Here is a 21467-nt window from a genome sequence, read left to right on the forward strand (position 1 = left end):
AACTTCTTTTTTAAAGTAAAACCAAGGAGGAATTTACGTTACTGGGGAAACTGGTACTCAGGAAAGCTGTGGGGAAAACCAACTCCTCCTTCCAGAGGCGAGGGGGTGGGGCAGACCGCTCACACTCACCAGCCACAGCAGGCAAGGCCCTCGCTCCTTAATGGAAACTCACTCCCAGAAGAAAAGATTTTAAGGGGGAGAATAGAACAAGAGCGTTGGTGTGCAAAATCAAAAAACAAAACAAACTGAAGTTTAACATTGTTGACAAGCACTGACTATCTTGCGTTAAGATTTTAATCTTCCTGTTGGATTTAGAGAGACTGCTGTGGAGTTCTCTCTCTATATACCTCATGCCTATCAATTTCATTGTCATCTTCCTGGATATTCTTAGAGAACCTCCACACCAGTTTAGATGGCTGCTATTACAAGACAATGTGCTCACCCAAACCAGTAGGTTCTAGGAGAAATGCTGTGACTGCTGTCTTACCAAGGTACAAACCTGTAACAGGACTGTGTGGCTTTCCTATTACGTGGCCAATGCATTCATTCATCAGGGCTTGTAAACTCTAGAAACCAAAGGAAATGGGAAGGGGGAAGAGAAAGAATGTAGTTTCTCTCAATTATAGAAGTAGCACAAATTCAGCTTTCAGAATAAGAAACATTCTATCCTTAACAAATATTGTCAGTTAGTTTAAAAGAACATAGGTATGAACTAAACACAAACTGTATATAATTTAAAATCACATAATAACAATTCCATTTTTATAAATGAAAGCAAATGAGCATTCCACTCTCTATAATGTGAGGAGGTGCACAAGCAAGGGACTTCTGTCCTCATCTCTGCTATCTGGAGGCTAAAATGAATGAATTCACATTTGAACATCTTTTTGATCAGATAGAATTTACCAGAATAACAGTGATAATTTAACATATGGCATTTTGCTTGCAAATGAGGCACACTGAAGTGAAAGACCCAATCATTGTTTTCCATTAAACTGCTAAAACACAGCAACATCCTCAGCACTTTATAAAATACGAAAGTTTGACAGATAATTTAGAAGCATCAGGCTTCACAAGCTATGCACTGACTTTAGTCAGTTGACTAATATTGTTAGAGGAAGAAAAGAACCCTGAATATCCTACTATGCTACAAAGAGTGCTTTAACTTCCTGCCACTGCCATTACAATCATGTAAAAAATATTTAAGAGCCACTGTTAAATATTTAAAAATACACAATCAGGAATAGACAGTGATCAACGTATTTGTTTCATAATGAAAAAAAAATTAGAATATTCCATACCAAGAAATCATCTTCTGGCAAAGCTGAAATAAAGGCAGGTTCGATGGCTTGCAGGAAGTCGAAACCTTGAGTTGCCCACCTATTATGCAAAAGAGTTCAGTCACCAGAAATCACGGAAGTTATAGCGCTTTAGTCTGTACAGAACTGAGAAGGGATCCAACTGGAAAATCACCAGCTAGGACAAAACCTGCATTTTGTCTCTAGAGAAATGCCTATGGCTGAGTAAGTTTAGAGTAGGTTCTGGGAAAGAAGGACAAACACTTCTCAAAAGAACAGGTTACCAATTTGTCTTCCATGTACTCTAAGTAATAGGCTTAAATTCTGTGAGAGGGAACATCATCAGCACTGAGGAAGACCTGGGCAGGCAGAATGCGAACTGCCTGGAGGATAACTCTTTTTGGAGCAACTTTTTTTTAAGTTTTCCAAAAGTTATGAGGTTTTCCACATAAATAGTTTTATTAAAAAAAAAAACAAAAAAACACAATCCCTGATCACCAAAAAGCTCAAAATGCTCTTTTTTGTGTCATTTGCTCAGAAATCCCACATAAAATATAAGATTGAAATACTATCATTCCCACATGACTCATGAAGGGAATGTCCTAGTGGGTCTTGTAGCCACTTGGTCTTACCTGGGTCTTGTACCTCGACCACTCTCACATTTAGTCAGGACATAATTCATCCATTTCCGGGCAAAGCTTATATATCTGTCTCCTATCTTCTGTTTAAACTCTCCAGACATCAAACGAACCACTTCTTTATGATACTGTAAGATTTCATGTACATCAAAATAAAGAAAACAATTATACAAGTACTTAAACACTATAATGCCACATCTGTTTAAAATGTCATTTTTCTAAAAACAAAAAGCAAAACCCAATTAAAATTTACATATTCTGAAAAGAGTATGAAGTGTTATAGAGAACATAATGTCTTAAAATGCACTTGCACAATGTTTTACTCATAAGTTTAAACCAAGAATGTGTTTTTATGATAGTAAACATCTCTTAAAGAAAGCTCATAAATGTAAGTAGATAGCTGTTAGCACAAAATAAAAACTCGGCAACTGACATTTCTGATGTTCAGCAGTGGTATAAGATGACATTCTTGACAAAGCTGTGATTACAATCAATCACATCTGCTATACAAGATCCATGATACTTTTGTAAGTAAGTTACAAAGCAATGCTTAAGTTATTACCCATTTTCCTCTTATTTTGTACCTACCTCGAACCCAAAATTGTACCCCTGAATCATTGCTTCTCGGTAGTATTGCTGCAATGTGACAGACTCAGATTCATCAACTTCAGCATCAAATTCTGAAGTGAACATGTGGTCCACTCGGTCAATGGCATCACTTATTCTGTTGCAAAGCTCTAATGCATCATTCTAAAGAGTCCCAAACAATAATTAATCCAAAATAAAGCAAATCACACAATATGTACTCTATTTTAGAGAAAGATTTTCTTCATTATCACAGACATGTTAACCATTGTGATGTATTACAACTGTTTTTTTGGTCATTCAAAAGAAATGACCAAAAGTAGAAGAAATTATATTATTTTCATTTTTATTTGTATTAGGTATTCTTTAACATTTTATGAAAAACAAGAGGAACAACACCCATTTAAAACGATAATGCCTCATTACAATAGGGTCTTTCAATAGATGCTTTTGTCTTCAGTATTTATGCCTATCAACCAGCAGATGCTTTTACCCCTGGGTGGTTGCTGACGCTTAAGTATGGTTTCAATCCCAGAGGGAACCAAAGACGCATGTCTAAATGACCGCTGCAATGTTACCAAGTCCACTGTCCTTCCCAACCCTCTGCTACTCATTCAGAGGTTCTCAACCAGAGCTGATTCTACTCCCCACCAGGGGACACTGGCCATGTCTGGAGATATTTGTGGTTGTCAAAACTTGCGGGGATGGGGTGTGAACTCTACTGCCCTCTAGTAGGTAGAGGCCAAGGATACTAAACACACTACAGTACAGGACAGCTCCCTAAAACAAACAATTATTGACCTAAAATGATAATAGTACAGAGGTGAAAACTCTGCTCTTGTTCCAGCTTTGTTGCCTCCCGACAACACTGCAATGGTTCCAAACAGGGCTCCCTATCTATCCACCCTGAGGCGCCGTGTACGCACGCGCGGTCCAGCAGGTACTCCCCACGTACTGCTCCACACCACCATTCCTAAATCCTCACCAACTTTCTGCGGCTTAGAAAATAAAATCCTAAATCTCTTAATAGCTTCACTTTTGCCCACCTGGTTTTACCAGCCTTATTTCGCACTACTTTCCACTGCATACACAAAAACCAGCCAAATCAGACCACCTAATATTCACGAGCATTCCCGTGACTTTGACCCATGGGCACTGATCCCAAATGTTCTTCCGTTAAGTCCTTCCCAGTTCCCAATATTTTGAAATCCTTCCAACTTAAATGTCTTCACGGTGGCAATTCCCGAACGTTAACAGGAAGAGTTCATCTTTCCCTCTTCTGCACTTCAGGGTCACAGTTCAGGTCTTTTAGGCTTAAGCCCAAGAAAAATCAAAATCTTAAATCCTTAAGCCCAAGAATAATCAGAATCTTACATAATTTTGCACTCCTCCAGAGCTCACTGACTCAAACTAAAAGAAAAGGTAAAAGTTCCCTGCCTTGGTATTGGGGTGGAACGACAATCTGTAAGAGAATTAGGCTTCTAGATAAATAAGATAATCAGATTAACAGAAGAAAACAAATGCTTATCAAACTACATGTAATTTCAAGAAGTGTTTTTCTTCAAGAAGTCAAACCTTAATGTGACTGATTTATGACAAGACTGATGGCCTGTGGGAAAGTGAGGGTGAGACCAAGACTGATAAGCGGAGTATAAGAGAGAATCTAGTGAAAACAGAAAATGATGGGAAGAGAAGGTGAAGCTCTGGCTTGCCCTGAGCTTTGAAGGCCTTTGTGCCTTTCTACTATATTTAATTTGGCTGAATTATTTGTTAACCAAAAGGATAAATACATCTTCCTTTAGATTACACATTATTGGAGTACCTCTAGAAAATACTGGTAATTGCTAAAGAAGAAAGAAACTTGGATTAGGAATGAAGAGACCTAAATTCCAGTATCTACTTTGCTACTAACCAGCCATGTGACCATTAAGAAGTCACATAACTGTTCAAATTTCTGTCCTTTCCATTCTACAGTTCCAGGAAAGACTCAGGAAATTTTAAGTTTGGAAATAGAAAATGTGTACTGGGAAGAGAGGGAAAGTGGTGAGGACAATTTAAGAGCTCAAACCCTTTAAATGACATTACATGTTAACACTGCTTTTTCCACAGCATTACACCCAATGTAAGTAAATTAGCCAAGGAGCGCTGAGGGTGAAATACCTTCAGCTGCTGCAAAGCTTTGGCGATGACTGGCTGACTGGACGTCTGCTCCTGGCGTAGAGTCATGAGCCCCTCAATGGACTGTTGGAAAGCTTTTCTCTGAATTGTGAGATGGGCAGACTGCATGACAACTAGTAAGAGATTATCCACCTGGGAGGAAATCAAGCATAGGGTTTAAAAACGAACCCAATTACTATTTCCCCGTTCTGATTCAGCCCCTCAACCAAACACAATGTCAACCTCACCAGGGCTACCAAGCCAACAACCATCTGATCCAAAAGCAGTTTTTAGGCAAAGTTGCTCCCATATAGAGCCACGCACTGCCATGGGCCCTGATGTCCAGGACCTTCAGCACAATGGGGAAGAGTCCCAGGAGGGAGCTGTGTGGGCATGATGTCTTTGAAATATCCTCAAACCCCTAGTCATTCAATATTCCTGCTGCAGAGAGAGAGAGAGAGAGAGAGAGAGAGAGAGAGTGTGTCTGTGTGTGTATGTGTGTGTGTGTCTGTGTGTGTGTGTGTGTGTGTGTCTGTGTGTGTGTGTGTCATGTGCATGTGCGCGTCCAGGAAGCATGTGAAAATGGGCAACACAAGAATAAGAATGGGATCAGAAAGAAATCACGATTATTTTTTCTTTATGTGACAGTGAGTCATTGCAGTATTTTGAGTAGAGCTGTGATGTGATCAGATGTATGTATTATAATGATCATTCTGAAAGTACCCAAACAAGCAGACAAATATAGAACTGGAGAGAGTGTAGGTGAGGCCTGGAGCAGGGGAACTAGAAGGTGGACACTGCAATAGTCCAGGAAATGGGAGGCAATGTCAGACTTTGGCAGTGGCTCTGGATACACAGCAAAGGGTCATTTACTGGAAATGCCTCAGGCTTGCTACGGCTACTGTTTAATCAGAAGGGCGGTGGGCTGAATGCGTATTACTGTCACGTTCTGGTCTAAACAACTGAGGCGACACAGCACTATTCACTGAGACAGGGAGATCTGCAGAGTCTAGCGGACAGCAGGCCAGGGTGCTCAGCTCGGGCCAGGCTGCACTTGAGAGGCACCTGAGCGCCCACCACCACTGTCCCGACCTGAGCACTGAGAAGATGAGAAGGCTACTGGCCATTCTAAGCAATGAGTGCTATGAATTGTCATGGGCTACCTGTCAGGTAAGGGATGGCGCTCGCCTTTACTACCAAAATGAGAACTAAATGGTAAATCACCAGAGTACTTGAAAAGCTGGGATTCCTGGAACTAAAATTAGATGAGTAAGACACTTCCTTTTACATCATAGGTATAGAGACCTAACTACATGGCTAAACTAAGAAAAGATAAAAATTAAAATATTTCAATACTCCAATGTAATTTAATATACATACAGAATCTGATGGCATCTTTTAGTAAAAATTATGCTTAAAATTATCTATTAAAACACTGAGACATATTTTGGGGAAGTGTACACTTACGACTAGTATGGCAGTTAAACAAGTCACTCATGAGATGCTTGTAATTCATTTTTCCTGAAAGTGCTTTCAGTGACAGTGCTTTAAGGCAGAGGGTGGGGAGCAGTGGACGTGGGAAATGGGAGTGACACATACCTGCATGCTTCTCAGGGTATCAACAGTCTCCACCTGAGGGACAATTTTGATGGGCTGTGCTTCCCACATGGCCCAGCTGTCACCTGCATCCCGAGTGCGATCACCGTGCTTGGTGAGAAGTAGATAGGCATCAATCAGTACGTCATCTGAGTCTTTTGAGCAGTCCTTTCCTGCAGCTGCATTGAGTAACTTCAAAATGATGCTCTTCTCCTCAGCAAGAGTGTCTGGAACAAACACCTGCAAGTTTTCTAAGCCAGGAATCTGTACCTGGAAGACAAACAATCCAAAACCTTAAGTTAAGAAACATCATACATTATACAAACATATGTCAGGTTTCGGGGGGAGCTGCTGGGCTGCAGGCAGCTGCGCTGCGTGTGACTGGGGGAGGGAGGCGAGCGTGTGAGCGGGCTGCAGGGAGGCCTTGTGATGCTCCCCCACTCGGGGCACCCTCCAACTGCTTTATTTTTAACAACCAAGAAGACACTCTTAGGGGAGGAATGTCAGCCTGAAACGACCACAATCAATGCTGGTTTGTGATGCCTACGGAAAGTCACTTGACATTAAAAAGGCAAAAAATGTTACTATGCATTCACTAGTTATCCTCAGTGGGGGCATCATAAAAAGCTACTTGAAGATCATTTTAACAAGGAACATGTGATTATGTTGTGCAAATGACATATAAATGTGAATAGGATAAAACTGGGGACTTGGAATAAAATTTCCAGTAACAACATCATACACGGATCCTAGAAGTGCTAAATTTGAAACAACTTCAATGGAAGCAAAGATGGTGACTTGAAAAGTGGCTCTAGTCATGACCAGGACACTGGTGTCACAGAGTCATGTAAAAGTTCAAATTGTTTCAGGGAATGTGAGGGTGAAAAACAAAACAATTTTTAAAATCAACATATCATTTTTATATACATTATTTAAAATATACATGTGTAACTAATTTAATAAATAGTATGAGAAAATATAAGTAAATATTTGATTATTTTATCAATACTCAAAGCAAGTTAATAAGTATGAAAATCTTTGTTTTTCCAATTATTTCCTTGGGAAACTATGGGATAGTCTTAAAAGTGGGGTCAATGGATGGCCTGCAAAGTTTAAAATAATTATGATCTAGACCATTAAGAAGTTTGCCCGTTTTAGAGTAAAGTCAGGCCACATGTGTCAATTACACCATCTTAAATATTTACCTTAACATACTGTTTTGATTTCAGAACATCCAGAAGGTCACTGATGGGGGCTGAGAGTATGAACTCTGCTGCTATTTCCAGGTCCTAGGATCACAGTTAAAAGAAAATTCTTTAGGGTCAGCTTTTTTGAAAAACAAGAAAAAATGATAATTGAATCAGGATTGTTAATTAACCTTTCTCAACATTTTTGCAAATCCAAGTGCTTTGGAGGCTCTTTCCCTGGCTTCGTGGAAGAGCTCCTTCAGTGCCCGGCTGATCTCTATAACAGATCTCCTGCAGAGGTAATTGACACCCAGTCAGAACACACTGGAGCATACTGAGGAATAAACGGCAACAAAGGAAGCGAATTCCAAATCACATTAACAAAGACTGAAGATTTTATAAATGGGAGCAAGCAATTACTGAGAATGTACTCAAAACATTCAGAATCTTGCTCCTGTAGTTTTCTAGAAAGTACTTACATTCTTTAAATAAGTAAGGGACATTTAAAAACCTTCAAATAACAGTAAGCTCAGTTTTTTAAAGATTTCTTTATGATAATTTCTTGGGAGTCTCAGAGGAGTTCTTGACTCTCAACTCATATTCTAACTAAAAAAGAATATATGCAAGGGTGCGCTGGTAAATGTTTAGTGACTGCCTGCCCTCAAAACTTATTGTCTTAGTTGGTGTTTGCCAATCTCGCAGTACGTATATTTCCATGGTAAATGATTTCAAGCTACCAGAGTGGACGACGTCACTGAGTGATGACGTGGGATGGAAGTACACAGTCATCACACATCGGCTCCCAGGAGCCACGGTAAGCCAGCCCCTGCACACCATGGTGCATGAACCCCATTTAGAGCCAATCCTGTTAAACATCAGAGCATTGTAAGTGCTATTCTCTAGTTCACCATCTTACTTCCTAAATTGCTGTGTTTACTTTGAATTTACCACATTAGCTCTCAAAACTGCAAGACCTTCTACAAACTGATCCATCCTGTTTCTCAGCTATTCAGCATTTTCCCAGGTGCTATTCTATGTGCTAACTTTTCTTTAACCCTGGCATAAAAATATCCCAGGTGTTCTGACACCCAAAATGTGTTTTTCATTAGATTTTGGATAGCGAGAGGAAACATGTCAGCTCTATATCAGTCAGTTCCAGCTAAGCACTTCCTAAGACTGGATCATAGGATACTGTTGACAAATGGCCACAAAATGGCTGCATGGCTCATAAATATACCATAAAAACAGCAATTTAACATGGTCCAGTCTAAATGGTATCTGCATAGAATTGAAGGAAATGCAATAAGATAAGTAAAGCCATGGTTTGATGTACTTAAGCTTAAAATTCAACAGAAGGGACAAGCTAAATATAAAAATAAAATGTACCAAGTGTCAGTTAAGTGCATAATGAGACTGCTATGGGGGTTTTAAAGGACAGAACATAATTATTTAATTGAAGACATTCTAGAACACGAAGATGAATTCTACTATACTCATTTTAGACTCTTTAAACTACCTATCTCTTTTTCTACAGATCCTATTTTTATTAGGCTAAATAAATTTTAACACCTTCAAAGAAAATTCATACAAAACCATACCTAAGAGACATACGAAAAGACAGGCAAAAATAAATAAATCCCTTTAGGTCTACTAGCCAAATTCATAAAGTCCAACCCCACATGGTTTGAACAAGGCGCACTCTAAGTTCGTCACCAAGAGTAGAACTACATGAAGGAAGACATGGGGTAGGAAAGAAGGCGCGGGCGCCACCTTATTTCATCTGAAGCACTGCTATCGTCAGCACTGGTCCAGAACTCAGCACAGCTCTCCTGCAAGCCAAACTCCAGAAAACTTCCTGTAGATTTCAGCAGCATTCCTGCAATGTCACTAAGGGAACAAAAACAACAAAAGTAAACCAAAGAAGAAAAATTGTCTTCACTCATTCTAATTCTTCGATAAAAACACTGAAAGGTACAACTACTGTTTCAGTAATTTAAAAACCAATAATAGTGACAGTTTTCTTTTAATATACAGTCACAATTAAAAAGGAGAAATCTCAATATGGTATACATCTACCTTTGTTCTACTACCATAGTTTTTCATTATAAACTTTAAAATCTTAAATTACATTCATAGTAGCTATGTATTATCATACAAATGTTATTTCCATCTCCAACGTTAAATTGATATAAAGTAGCCTCAATTATATGACAAGATGTTTATTAAAAGCTTAATAAACTAAATGACAGCATAAGAAAATAAAGTGAACTCCTTAAATGCAAGGATTTTAAAATGTTTTAAAAAATGTCCCTCACAATCAGCTTTTCATAGTCAATGAACATGAAATATCCTATAGCTGACACTTCTCCCTGAATATACTATCTAAATCCTAGGGTTAAAATGGAAACCCAAAAGTCTAAAGGAGTGTAGTAAAAATGCAATTTCTGTGGTGGTCAAGAAAAGGGGATCATGATCTGGTGAAAAGAGAGCAGGTAAGAACACAGCAGCATCAGAAGAGGCAGAAGGTAATGGTGAGGGGAGTTGTCAGAGGATGAAGCTCAAAGCCAGCTGCAGGCATGGCTGCCCTGGGCCCTGCAGGTGATGCAGACAAAGCAGCTCAACAGCGGGAAGAGGGCTGCATCAGGAAGGGGATGGAGGAGTAGAAAAGGCTGCCTAGGAAGAACAGGAAGTATGATCAAAGGCATGAAGGCAGGCTAAGCAAGAGGCATGGATGGCTGTGTAAAGAAACTATGAAGTCTGAAAGGAGTAGAGCGGTGGTGAAATAAAACTGGACAAGGAGACGGGGCCATGCTGAGGAAGGACCTGGATGTCATGCTGAGTGTCTGAACATCTGGTAGGCAGAGGTGCGATTTAAAAATAACAATAGTATCAAGGATATCCAGGAAAGATTTACACAGCAAACTAAACAGATAAAATCCCTCTAGTGAATTGAAAAATAAAGAAAATAAAGAAATATTTAGTATTTCAGATACTGATAAATGCTACGGATAGAAATAAAATAGAAAAGAAAGATAAGAGTACCTGAGGGTATGAATTTCAATTTTAAGTACAGAGAAGCTAACATTTGGACAAAGACTTAGAGGAAGTGGGGGAATGAGTGATGAAAATAACTGGGGCAAGAGTGGTCTAAGTAAAGGAACCAGCAAGTACAAAGGTCCTGTGGTAGGAATACACAGTATTCTTGTGAAAAACAGTAAGAAGTCCACTGTGGTTGTACAGTGAGCAAAGGAGAGGCTAGTAGGAGATGAGGAAAGTATTTCATGAAAAGCAAACTGTATCAGGCCTTATGGGCTATTACTTAGGTGCTTATGGATATGGGACTGATCTGAATAGGAAGCAAGACAGACTGGGAATCATGGCCTGAGGGATTCGGAGAGTTCTGAGACCAGAGCAAGCTCACTATTCACTCAAAATAGAGAAAGAGAAGACACAAGAACTGGTGATTAGGGCAGGAAAGTGAATACATGACATTGAGCATGGAACAGAGATGGGTAGCACTGAGAACAATGAGTTCCGGAAGTCAGAGAGAACTCCATGTGAAAGCTGAAGTCCTAAAGAAGGCACACAAAGTGGGAAAGAAAATATGGGCTGGGTATAAAAGGACTTATAAAAAGGAGCCAGAAAAAATGAAATGGCTAATGAAGCAAGTGAGAGAAAACAGCACCAAAAGACAGCAGCAGAGTCTAGAGCCACAGAATGAACTGATCCTGTCAGTCAGCGGAGGAGTGTCCTCCAGAAAGACCCAAAAAGCACCCACATTTGACCTTCAGATGCCTATCCTGGAGCAGATGCATTCATTTCCTAGAACAAACCAACCAGTGAGCACACTCCCCCCATTACAGTTTTCCTGTGTTTATATTTCTAATCTTTCACCATATATATACTAGTTTGTAAAGAGATTCTGTGATTAGCATTATATTCCCAAAACAGTATCAGTGAAAATACACAATTCTTAGTTTCCAAATGTGCCCCACTGAGACTGATTGATACACATAGCTCTAAAAGTCTATTCTACTCTTTGGAGGCCTTAGATTCTCCTCTTTTTAATATATAACCAAGAGATTTACTCTAAGGCAGGATTTCACAACTTAAAAACTGACATTTGGGTGCATGATTTTTGTTTTGGGGCTCTCCTGTGCACTGTAGGATCTGCTCACAAGACACCAGTAATACCTCCAAGTTGTTACAACCAAAACTGTTTTCAGACATTGCCAAATGTCCCCAGGGGGCATGTCACCCCTGTTTGAGAACCACCACTGTAAAGATAACACAACTTGGGTGGGAGACACACAGCAGAAATGAACGATGTCAACTTCATGTAACTAAGCATTCAAACGTGCAGAAGAGAAGTGGTGAACAAACCAGGGAGCAGATGAGAAAGGCAGGCAGGTGTGCTCAGGAGCATAAGGATTCCTACCAGAAAAGTTTTCCAGCCTGTGCTTCTCCTCCCCGGATGTAATGGGTTATTTCTTTGGTGAAATTCCATTCTTCTTCTAACAGATTTTTTAAACTATGGGATGCTTGAGGTAACTGCTGTAGCATTTGGATCCAGCTTCTCATGTAATCAAAATACACCTTAGAATATAAAAATGTAAAGGGAGATATTTGAGAATAGAATTCAGCAACTCACTTTCACCTCTGTTCACCTGAAAGCTACAAATAAGAAGGGTAAGATGCAGGAAAGATCACTGAGGCAGGCAGCACTGAGAAAGCGAGATTCTCGTCATCCTTACTCATGTCCAAATGAGTGTTTTTCTTCAGCTGTATAACTCAACTCCTCAGCAACTTAACACATTATTCACAAACCCTTCAAATTACTAATAACTAATGTGTTCAAAATGCATAAAGTACAATAAAGAAAATCAAAATAATAGCACACAGAAATTTTCATTAATAATATATTAGGAACATTATTTCTTTAAGTAGTTGGGATCTTTACTTGCTTAATTACTTATTTAACTTTAGATGGTATCTTACACATTGAAAGGAGAAAATGGTCATACTTTTTCCATCATCTCTTCCTGACATCCAGACTTTTACAGTATAACCTTCTCAAGGTTTATTACATATAAATTATGATCTATAACCACAATGCTCAATTTTTTTGAAGTGGGATTTATAACCACCACAAGCCCTATTTTCAACAGCTTTCCCATTTCTAAATTATTTTGATTTATCTGTTGCTTAGTAGGGTTTTACTATCAATTGGTTTTTCTCAAAAGAGATTCACAATTCTTGTATTATAAAACATCACTGTCTACAGTATATTACTGAAAGGATAATTTGAGTGGGTATAAAATAATCAAGTCACATATCCTCTCCCTCAGAACTTCTGAGACATTACTACCTTCTGATACCAATGAAGAAATCTGATGCCAGCCTAATCTCCTGTCACCACTCTCCCCCTAACACTAGCTTTCTCTGCTCAGATGTTTACAGGATTCTTTCTCCAGTCTTAGAGTTCAGTTATTTCACCAGGCTGCATCTTAGGGTTCACTGGAATGAATGTTTCTGAGATCCAGAAATAACTTTCAGTAGGCAAATTTTAGGTCTTTTATTTCAAGAAAACTGTCTTCTGTTTTGTCTTTGATGCTTCTGGGCCTTCCACCATCCAGGTGTGAATCTGCGGTCTGGGTCCATTACGAAGAAACAGCTGTGTGGAACGTACAATTTATGGATCTACCATCATCTTATCCTAATGGCACAGTCTCTTAAAGTTCAGGACCTCCTTTCTGCTTCCTGAAGTGCCCCTTCCTCTCCTTGGCTTCTCTGAGGCTTGTCTCCTGAATAATGCACTTCTCCCTTACAACCTACAGTCCTCTCAACGGGCAACTGTCTTACCATATATACCTCAAGGGCTGCAAGCAGTTGGCATCCTCATGCTCCCCACTGCTACTTTCAAATCACTACTCTCAGTCTTACTGAAAAACAAACAAAAGAAATACCCTGCCCCTTTAAGGTTTCTGTCATCAGATATACCATCAGCCCCCACCCCCTTCCACACACTGCCATCTACTGATTTCCAACTACCCATGGTCACCCATCACACTCTGGAGTCTGATTTAGTTTCCTCTCCATTCCAGGCTCAGACACCATGCTCTGTGACTTAATATTAGGTGGATAACCCCCCAATACCATTTCAGTTCTGTTTCCTACTGCTTCCAGGTCCAATCACCTCTCTTCCACTCTGACAAGGTTTCATCTCAGATTATGTTATTATGAGACCCTCTCCAAGCCCCAAACCACCAATTTTGAAACCCTGATTCAAAAGCCTCCTCTCCTTCTTCCAGTTTATTTATTCAACTACAGCTGTTCCCTTAACCTTCCCACGGACTCCAGTCACTGTTCCTTTTCCTTCTCCAGTTCACTCCCGGTGTACAGCCCATGCATCCCCTCCAATGGCACTATGAGCATGCTCCACTCCCCTGCCGCCATCCCTGCCTTTTCATCCCACCTGTCTGTCAAAACCCCAAAGCTCAGAAGCCCTCCTATCCCATTCCCCATGCCCACGCTCACAAAGCTAAGGGCCGCAAGGGCGGCGCACGACTCATGGAAGAGGAGGTCTGCACAACCATCATTATCAACCACACAGCCTACAACATTTCTGGTAATATTTATCTCTCTACTCATTTTCCTTCTCTCTACAACCACAAGTTTGAAGCTTCTCAATTTTTCTCAAACTGCCAAAACCTACCCTCACCCATTTTCTGCAGGTGATATCACACCTCTCCACAAAAATAAAAGTCATTAGATATTAAGTCTCTCATCTTCCCAATAACCAAAAATGAAAGCCTACATGCTGTTACATATTGTCCTTCCCTTAACAGCAGACGAACAACTCCTCCTAATCCCAACACTCGGGTTTTGAGATCCCTCTCCTTACAGTACCTGAGGAACCTCATTCCATCCATTTCCCTTTTCTGTCATACACATTCCCCTTTTCATCTCTTTCCCTTAACAAAATGAATCCCAAAGGCTGTTTCAAATGGTCTCAGTTACTATCTTCAATATAGAAAACCCACCTTCTTCACTATTAAGCTTGCCACACAAACCGGACGCCCAGTGGCCACTCTCCATAGCTCCCATATCCAATCCCTCTCTGAATCCTGCCAATTTCACTACCTAAGTTTCTTTTGAATCCTCACCCTTCTTTCTAAATATACACTACACCATTCTCAGCCCAGACGCACTACTAGCATAGTCTCCGACTGGTCTTCTCACATCTGCTCCAAATCCAAACTGTAGCCACAATGACCCCGTCATGAAGCTTTCTTGGGAACCTTCATTCCAATGCTCTTCCAACCATAGAAGCATCTGCTGCCTTTCTGTCAGGAAGTGTTTCTTTCCGTTTCTCTTTTTTTATATTAAAAAGCATGGAGGCTTTACGATATTCTAACAAATATCACCATAATGTACAAATGTTGCTGTTTTGTCATATTTGCTTTGATATTTTTTCAATAAAATAATACATAACAAAGTCAATTTCTCCTTTGTTTCTTTCTTCACTTCTCTTTCCTCCCTCTCAGAGGCAATAAGTATGAACTCAGAATGTCTCCTTATAGTTTATGAGCTTTTTGAAACAATGTTATTACATAAGTTATAAAATACATAGCAATTTTTCTCTTCAATTTCTTGCATAAATTGGATATTATGTCAGCTTTCAGATAAATTCCAAGTGTCCCTTCCTCAGAGAAGCCTTTCCTACCCTCCACATGAACTTAGAGTCCATAAAAGACCTGTGTTTCTCCTCTGTAGTGCTTTTCAAAGTTGCAAGGCTAAGTTTACATGATTATTTAACAACCATTTTCCCACTCGTTCTTAAGCTCCAAGAGGGAGTTTATGTTCATCGCTGAATCTTCAGTACCTAGCACGATACCTGCCTGGCACAAAGGAGGCACCGAGAAATATGTGTAAAAGGGAAAACTCAATCTTTCTGAGCCTCTGCCCTTTAGTCTTCTACAAGATCACCAATTGCGCATCTCTATCAAAATACCAACAGCATTCTTCAATGAACTAGAGCAAACAGTTCTAAAATTCATATGGAACCACAAAAGACCCCAAATAGCCAAAGCAATCCTCAGAAGGAAGAATAAAGTGGGGGGGATTATGCTCTCAGACTTTAAGCTCTACTACAAAGCCACAGTAATCAAGACAATTTGGTACTGGGACAAGAACAGACCCATAGACCAGCAGAACAGACTAGAGAGCCCAGATATAAACCCAAGCATATGTGGTAAATTAATATACAATAAAGGAACCATGGATATACAATGGGGAAATGACAGTTTCTTCAACACTGGTGTTGGCAAAACTGGACAGCTATATGCAAGAGAATGAAACTGGATTACTGTCTAACCCCATACACAAAAGTAAACTCAAAATGGATCAAAGATCTGAATGTAAATCATGAAAACATAAAACTCTTCGATGAAAACACAGGCAAAAATCTCTTGAATATAAACATGAGCAACTTTTTCCTGAAAACATTTCCTTGGGCAAGGGAAAAAAAATAAAAAATGAACAAATGGGACTACATCATGCTAAAAAGCTTCTATACAGCAATGGACACCATCAGCAGAACAAAAAGGCATCCTACAGTATGGGAGAATATATTTGTAAATGACATGTCCAACAAGGGGTTAACATCCAAAATATATAAAGAACTCACAAGCCTCAACACCCAAAAGGCAAATAACCCTATTAAAAAATGGGTAGAGGATATGAATAGACACTTCTCCAAAGAAGAAATTCAGATGGTCAACAGGCACATGAAAAGATGCTCCACATCACTAATTATCAGGGAAATGCAAATTAGAAACACAATGAGATATCACCTCACACCAGTTAGGATGGCCAACATAGAAAAGACTAAGAACAACAAATGCTGGTGAGGATGTAAGGGGAACCCTCCTATACTGCTGGTGGGAATGTAAAATAGTTCAACCATTGTGGAAAGCAGTATGGAGGTTCATCAAAAAACTAAAAATAGAAATACCATTTGACGCAGGAATCCCGCTCCTAGGAATTTACCCTAAGAATGCAGGATCCCAGTTTCAAAAAGACATATGCACCCCTATGTTTATTGCAGCACTATTTACAATAGCCAAGATATGGAAGCAACCTAAGTGTCCATCAGTAGATAAATAGATAAAGAAGATGTGGTACATACAGAGAATGGAATATTATTCAGCCATAAGAAGAAAACAAATCCTACCATTTGCAACAACATGGATGGAGCTAGAGGGTATTATGCTCAGTGAAATAAGCCAGGTGAAGAAAGACAAGTACCAAATGATTTCACTCATCTGTGGAGCATAGAAACAAAGCAAAAACCGAAGGAACAAAACAGCAGCAGACTCAATGATTCTGTAACATCTTTCTACATTGATAGATAGTGACCACACTAGAGGCGGTGAGGATATAATAATATGGGTAACTGTTGAACCACTGTGTTGTACATTTGAAATCAATATAGGATTTTATATCAATGATACTTCAATAAAGAAAAAAGTCAATGGTCTAGATATAAAAAAGAAAAAAAGATCACTGATTATGCAAGTCTGAGCTCTCCCTTGTGTGTCTACAACTCTAACATCTTGTTCATCCTTTTCGTATTTTCATTCCTTTTAACTTATTTTTGTGCGGTTCCCTTAAATCTGTCACATGTTCCTATAACCATATTATATTTATTGTTTCAGTTACTTCTAAGGCCAGGACCAGGGAAATGAGCTAAGACAGTTCAGAGCTTTAATCTGGGTTTGGTGCCTCAAATACTCAAGTCATCTCTGTTTTTTGAGTCAGATGATGTGACACAAAGTAAAGGCCCAAGTCACAGATGCTCCGCTTCATAACTTACTAATCACCACTTCCCTTCACCCTTTCAACCTAGCTATCATTCCTCAGTCTTTCTCGGCAAACGGTTAAGTTCAGACAATACAAGCGTCTCTAAGTATACTGCTTATAGATATGCCACCTATGGTCCTCTAAGGGGGTGAGCCCTGCTTTCCTCCTGGCTGTTCACACCACTGGAGATCACAGCTCTAATTAATCACTACAAGGGCCCTCCACATCAAAATGAGATATATTTACAATTTACATCCACCCTCATTTCAGTCTAAATTTCAAGGCAAATAATGACCATTAACAGTCCTTTTTAGAGGGGATGAAGGGAGTATTGTGGATAATTCACTCCTTCACTGAACATACAAGTTTTTCTTTATTCTTTATTCCTTTAGCTGTTTTTGGTGAGTTTCAAAACAAAGGTGTTGTGGTAAACATAATCTGATGGCCTACCCAAAGATCATTCTCTCCTTCCTTCCTAATAAAAACACTAATTTTGTTTGGGCTCCCCTAGCTCTCAAAACACGTCCCTGTCACTAGCCATCAAGCACACTTTGGGACACAATTTTAAAACCACTGATAACTTCTAGATCTTCATCTGTGAAATCACGGTGATTAAACTAAGTGAGATTGTACTTCACCCAGAAAATCCTAAGGCACCTCTAGCTCTAACTATGAATTTTGGTAATTTAATTAATGGGCTTTACATGTCGCACAGGTACACCAAAGACCCTGAAGCTAATGACCTAGAAGGCACATTTTATCTGCTCACCCTTCCTGCCTCGGTGATCACATGCTAAAACAGGCTGTACGTGCCTTTGTAAAGCCGTCAAAGACAGTTTTGGAAAGCAAAGTACATTTTGTCTTCTTAAACTTCTGATTTAATTATCTGTAGAATAAGAAAAAACAATTCACTTGCTGCTTTTTACCATAACTTTTCAATGAAAACAAGTTCTCTGTCAGAGAATCAGAATGTACCCACATTTTATACACTCTGGTCTTTTATGTATTCTCTCCAATTAGAAAATAATTCCAAACTCAAAATTACTACTGTGGTATGCCAGACAAGTTCCCTTCCTAGACACATTCTTCTTTCTCTCCTTCTACTAGAGGCTAGAAAGCTAAACATGTCTGTTCCAGCCTCCATTACAGGTAAGAGGCCCTGCAACCGGTCTGGTCAATAAGACAGAGGGGAACTCTCTAGGGTGGGGCTGGGTGAGCTTTCACTGTTCTGGACTTAGCTGGCAGGGACCCTTTCCCCTTTCCCTTCTTTTCTTTTAACCTAGGAAGTGGAGGTGCTGGAGATGCAGCAGCTGTCCTGAGGCAGGACACAATGAGATGTCAAGCAAAGATGAAAGCATTCCAAAAACAACATGCCTGCAAGCACTATCACTGCCTGTTATTCTTCACCCTGCCACGGGACATCTACTCAAATTAGTCTAACATGTATTTGCTATAGATTAACACTGTACCACACATTACAAAGACAACCTCAAGCCACAGCCCCCAGCTTATGAAGCTTTCAGTCTAATTAGGGAAACCTGGGAACAGAGCAACGGTATATCATTAACTATTAAATAGTACCCTTCTAATTATAACTGCTCTAAGAGTTCAGAGAAGGTATAAATAAATGCATACTAAAGGTTAAAACTGTCAGAGAAAGCTTTCTAGAGAAAAATAAAAATTGAAATTAAGTTTTAACTGGGCAGAGAAGGAGGAGGGGCATTTCTACCAGGAAGGCAAAATATGTGCAAAATACAGAAGCTAGAAAGCTGGTAAGCTTAGTGCATGTGAGAAGACAAGGGAGAAATAAAAACAAGTCTGTTCCCGCTATTCATAATGTGAATCACATTATTCACAATTCCTCAAATTGCCAGGTTCCTCGGCAAAAGCCTAACTCAGCTTTAAGATTCAGCTTCCTCATGGTAAGGAGCTCCTGGGCATCCCCAGGTGAGCTTAGGTGTCCCATCTCAAAGTCATCATCACATCTTGGCTGAATTCCACCCCAGCACTTCCCATGCAGGGTGGTAGGACTTACTCTGCCCAGATCCCACCAGACCATGAGTTTCTTATCATTCATTCCAGCGTTCCCAAAGCCGTGCAAGGTTCCTAGTGCACCCCTTGTACCACAAGAGTGGCTGATGATAAATGGCTCAACAAAATAGGGCCAGATTCTGATTCTACTTCTAGGCCATTCCTCTATAAGACAAACTATCTTATAACCAAACAATGAACTAGGATAAGCTTTGTCAAAAATTCTAACTTAAAAACATTGAGGATTTTTAAAAATGTGGATATAGAAGAAACACAATCTAACACTAGATGAAAGGAATCAGGTTAAAGATTAACCCCCCCACAGACGTGTAAGAACATCCCCCTCCCCCATGTGCCCTCACCATTAACATTTTGTGCAAGTCCTCCTCGAAGGCATCGATGTTGCAGTCAGTCTTGTCCAGGTCGCCCAGCACCTCGTGCAGCATGAACTGGTAGTACTGCTTCATCAGAAGGCCGCCCTTGAGCACCTCTTTACACTCTCTCACAAGCTGCAAGGAAAGAGTCACGGGCTCTACCCTGCACACCTCCCAGCCAGATTATTTCTTGGTTTTCACACATTCCCTGCTTAGGGCCTCAAAAAGCTCAGAAAAAGGGAAATGCTGCCTCCAAAAGACCTGAAATATTTTCCAAATCTCTATTAGTTCATTTTATATAAATATCTTAGTAGGCTCAATTGAGTAAGAACAAAATAGTGAAAATAAAAGTATTTAATATTACAACATGGAAACAGAGAAAATATTATACAGGCAAACACTGATGTGCTAAAATATAATCTCCTACAAATAAATTTACATAGGAAATAAATCCCACAGGATAAGATCTATTTTTCTACTAGTTTATGTTACAAGACAAGGGATATGAGAGAAAGCTCTCCTACTGAAACTGGTCATTTTTGACCAAAAACTTAATAAAGATTCAAATACACTTACCTACCAGAGAGCATGGGGGCCTTCATAATAATTTGGTATAGTAAATACTGTGATTTGTGGCCTTTGCCATCAAAACACTAATAACCACAAAACGAATGAACCTAAGATTAATGTGACGAAATTAGATGGAATCAAGGAAAAAAAACTGAAACAGAACAAAAAATGAGTAAAACCCCAATATGCAATATGAGGGCCAGCAGGTAATGCCAGAAAGGAGAAAAGGAGGCTGAAATGAGGGGCCCTGCAAAGTCCTTCCCACTAATATGCTGGGCCATAATGTCCTCAAAATTCTCATCAGCAGGAACTGGGTACACAGTTACACAGTTACATTACTTTTATATATAATAGTAAAGATACAAAAGGGACTCCAGTGCTACTACTGGCAAAGTAAGCTTGTACAAACTTTCTAGAATCTAAAAATGAATGACTAATTTACTTTTATATTTTACACTCAGTAATCAGAGATACAGACTAAAAGTTATATACAAATATATTTATCACAGTATTATTTAAAACAGGGAGTAAATAAATTCTGATGTACATATATAGTAGAGCACTACTGTAGCCATTTAAAATCTTGTTTTTGAAAGTTACTTATGGGTAAAACCTTTTTTTTTTTACATGTATGTGTAGGAAATACGTATGTATACAGGAAAAACAGATGGATAGAAATACACCAAAATATTATAGTGGTTACCTCTGCATGGCAGGATAATAGGATAATTTTCATTTTTGTATAACTTCCTGTACTTTCCCAATTTTCTAAAATAAACATGGATTGCTTTTATAGACAAAGTTCCCCTTTAAAATGTTCTAAAATTATTATCTCAATAAGAGAGCAATAGCTAGATTTAATTTATTAAAAAGTTCTCTGTTCAGATTATACAGACATAAATTTCTATGTTAAAGATGTCACTTAGGTGCTTTGAACGCATTTTGCCAAATTCTCTTTTTTTATTCTAGTAAGGCTACATTGACCTAAGTACTGTTTTTTTATTTTTTTAAATGTTTTAACATGAACTACTGCTTAATCCTCATAATAGCCCCATTAGACAAAAGTAAACCCCACCTTGCTCTACCAGGTTATAGTCCTGAAATATTTGTTTTGAGAAAGAGAAATATTTTACCAAAATTTCCTAAATTACCACTGCAACACAGAGA

The 21467-nt window shown here is 39.2% G+C and overlaps 1 protein-coding gene across 7 annotated transcripts in view; it reads right to left on the reverse strand.

Moving 5' to 3' along the window:
• MAP3K4 (mitogen-activated protein kinase kinase kinase 4) overlaps positions 1 to 21467 on the reverse strand; it is a 102554-nt gene that overhangs the window by 20453 nt on the left and 60634 nt on the right. For 5 of the 7 annotated variants that reach the window (XM_036886681.2, XM_036886679.2, XM_057489061.1 and 2 more), the window contains exons 5-15: positions 19719 to 19865; positions 11900 to 12057; positions 9232 to 9348; positions 7653 to 7752; positions 7480 to 7563; positions 6278 to 6544; positions 4682 to 4831; positions 2525 to 2686; positions 1931 to 2064; positions 1302 to 1380; positions 488 to 566 (exon numbers count right to left, since the gene is read on the reverse strand). In XM_036886681.2, the coding sequence (XP_036742576.2) occupies positions 488 to 566; positions 1302 to 1380; positions 1931 to 2064; positions 2525 to 2686; positions 4682 to 4831; positions 6278 to 6544; positions 7480 to 7563; positions 7653 to 7752; positions 9232 to 9348; positions 11900 to 12057; positions 19719 to 19865 (1477 nt within the window). The remainder of the gene's footprint in view (positions 1 to 487; positions 567 to 1301; positions 1381 to 1930; positions 2065 to 2524; positions 2687 to 4681; positions 4832 to 6277; positions 6545 to 7479; positions 7564 to 7652; positions 7753 to 9231; positions 9349 to 11899; positions 12058 to 19718; positions 19866 to 21467) is intronic. The other 2 variants (XM_036886682.2, XM_036886680.2) reach the window with 1 other exon arrangement.

Source organism: Manis pentadactyla, chromosome 12, assembly GCF_030020395.1.
Source record: "Manis pentadactyla isolate mManPen7 chromosome 12, mManPen7.hap1, whole genome shotgun sequence".
Lineage (NCBI taxonomy): Eukaryota > Metazoa > Chordata > Mammalia > Pholidota > Manidae > Manis > Manis pentadactyla.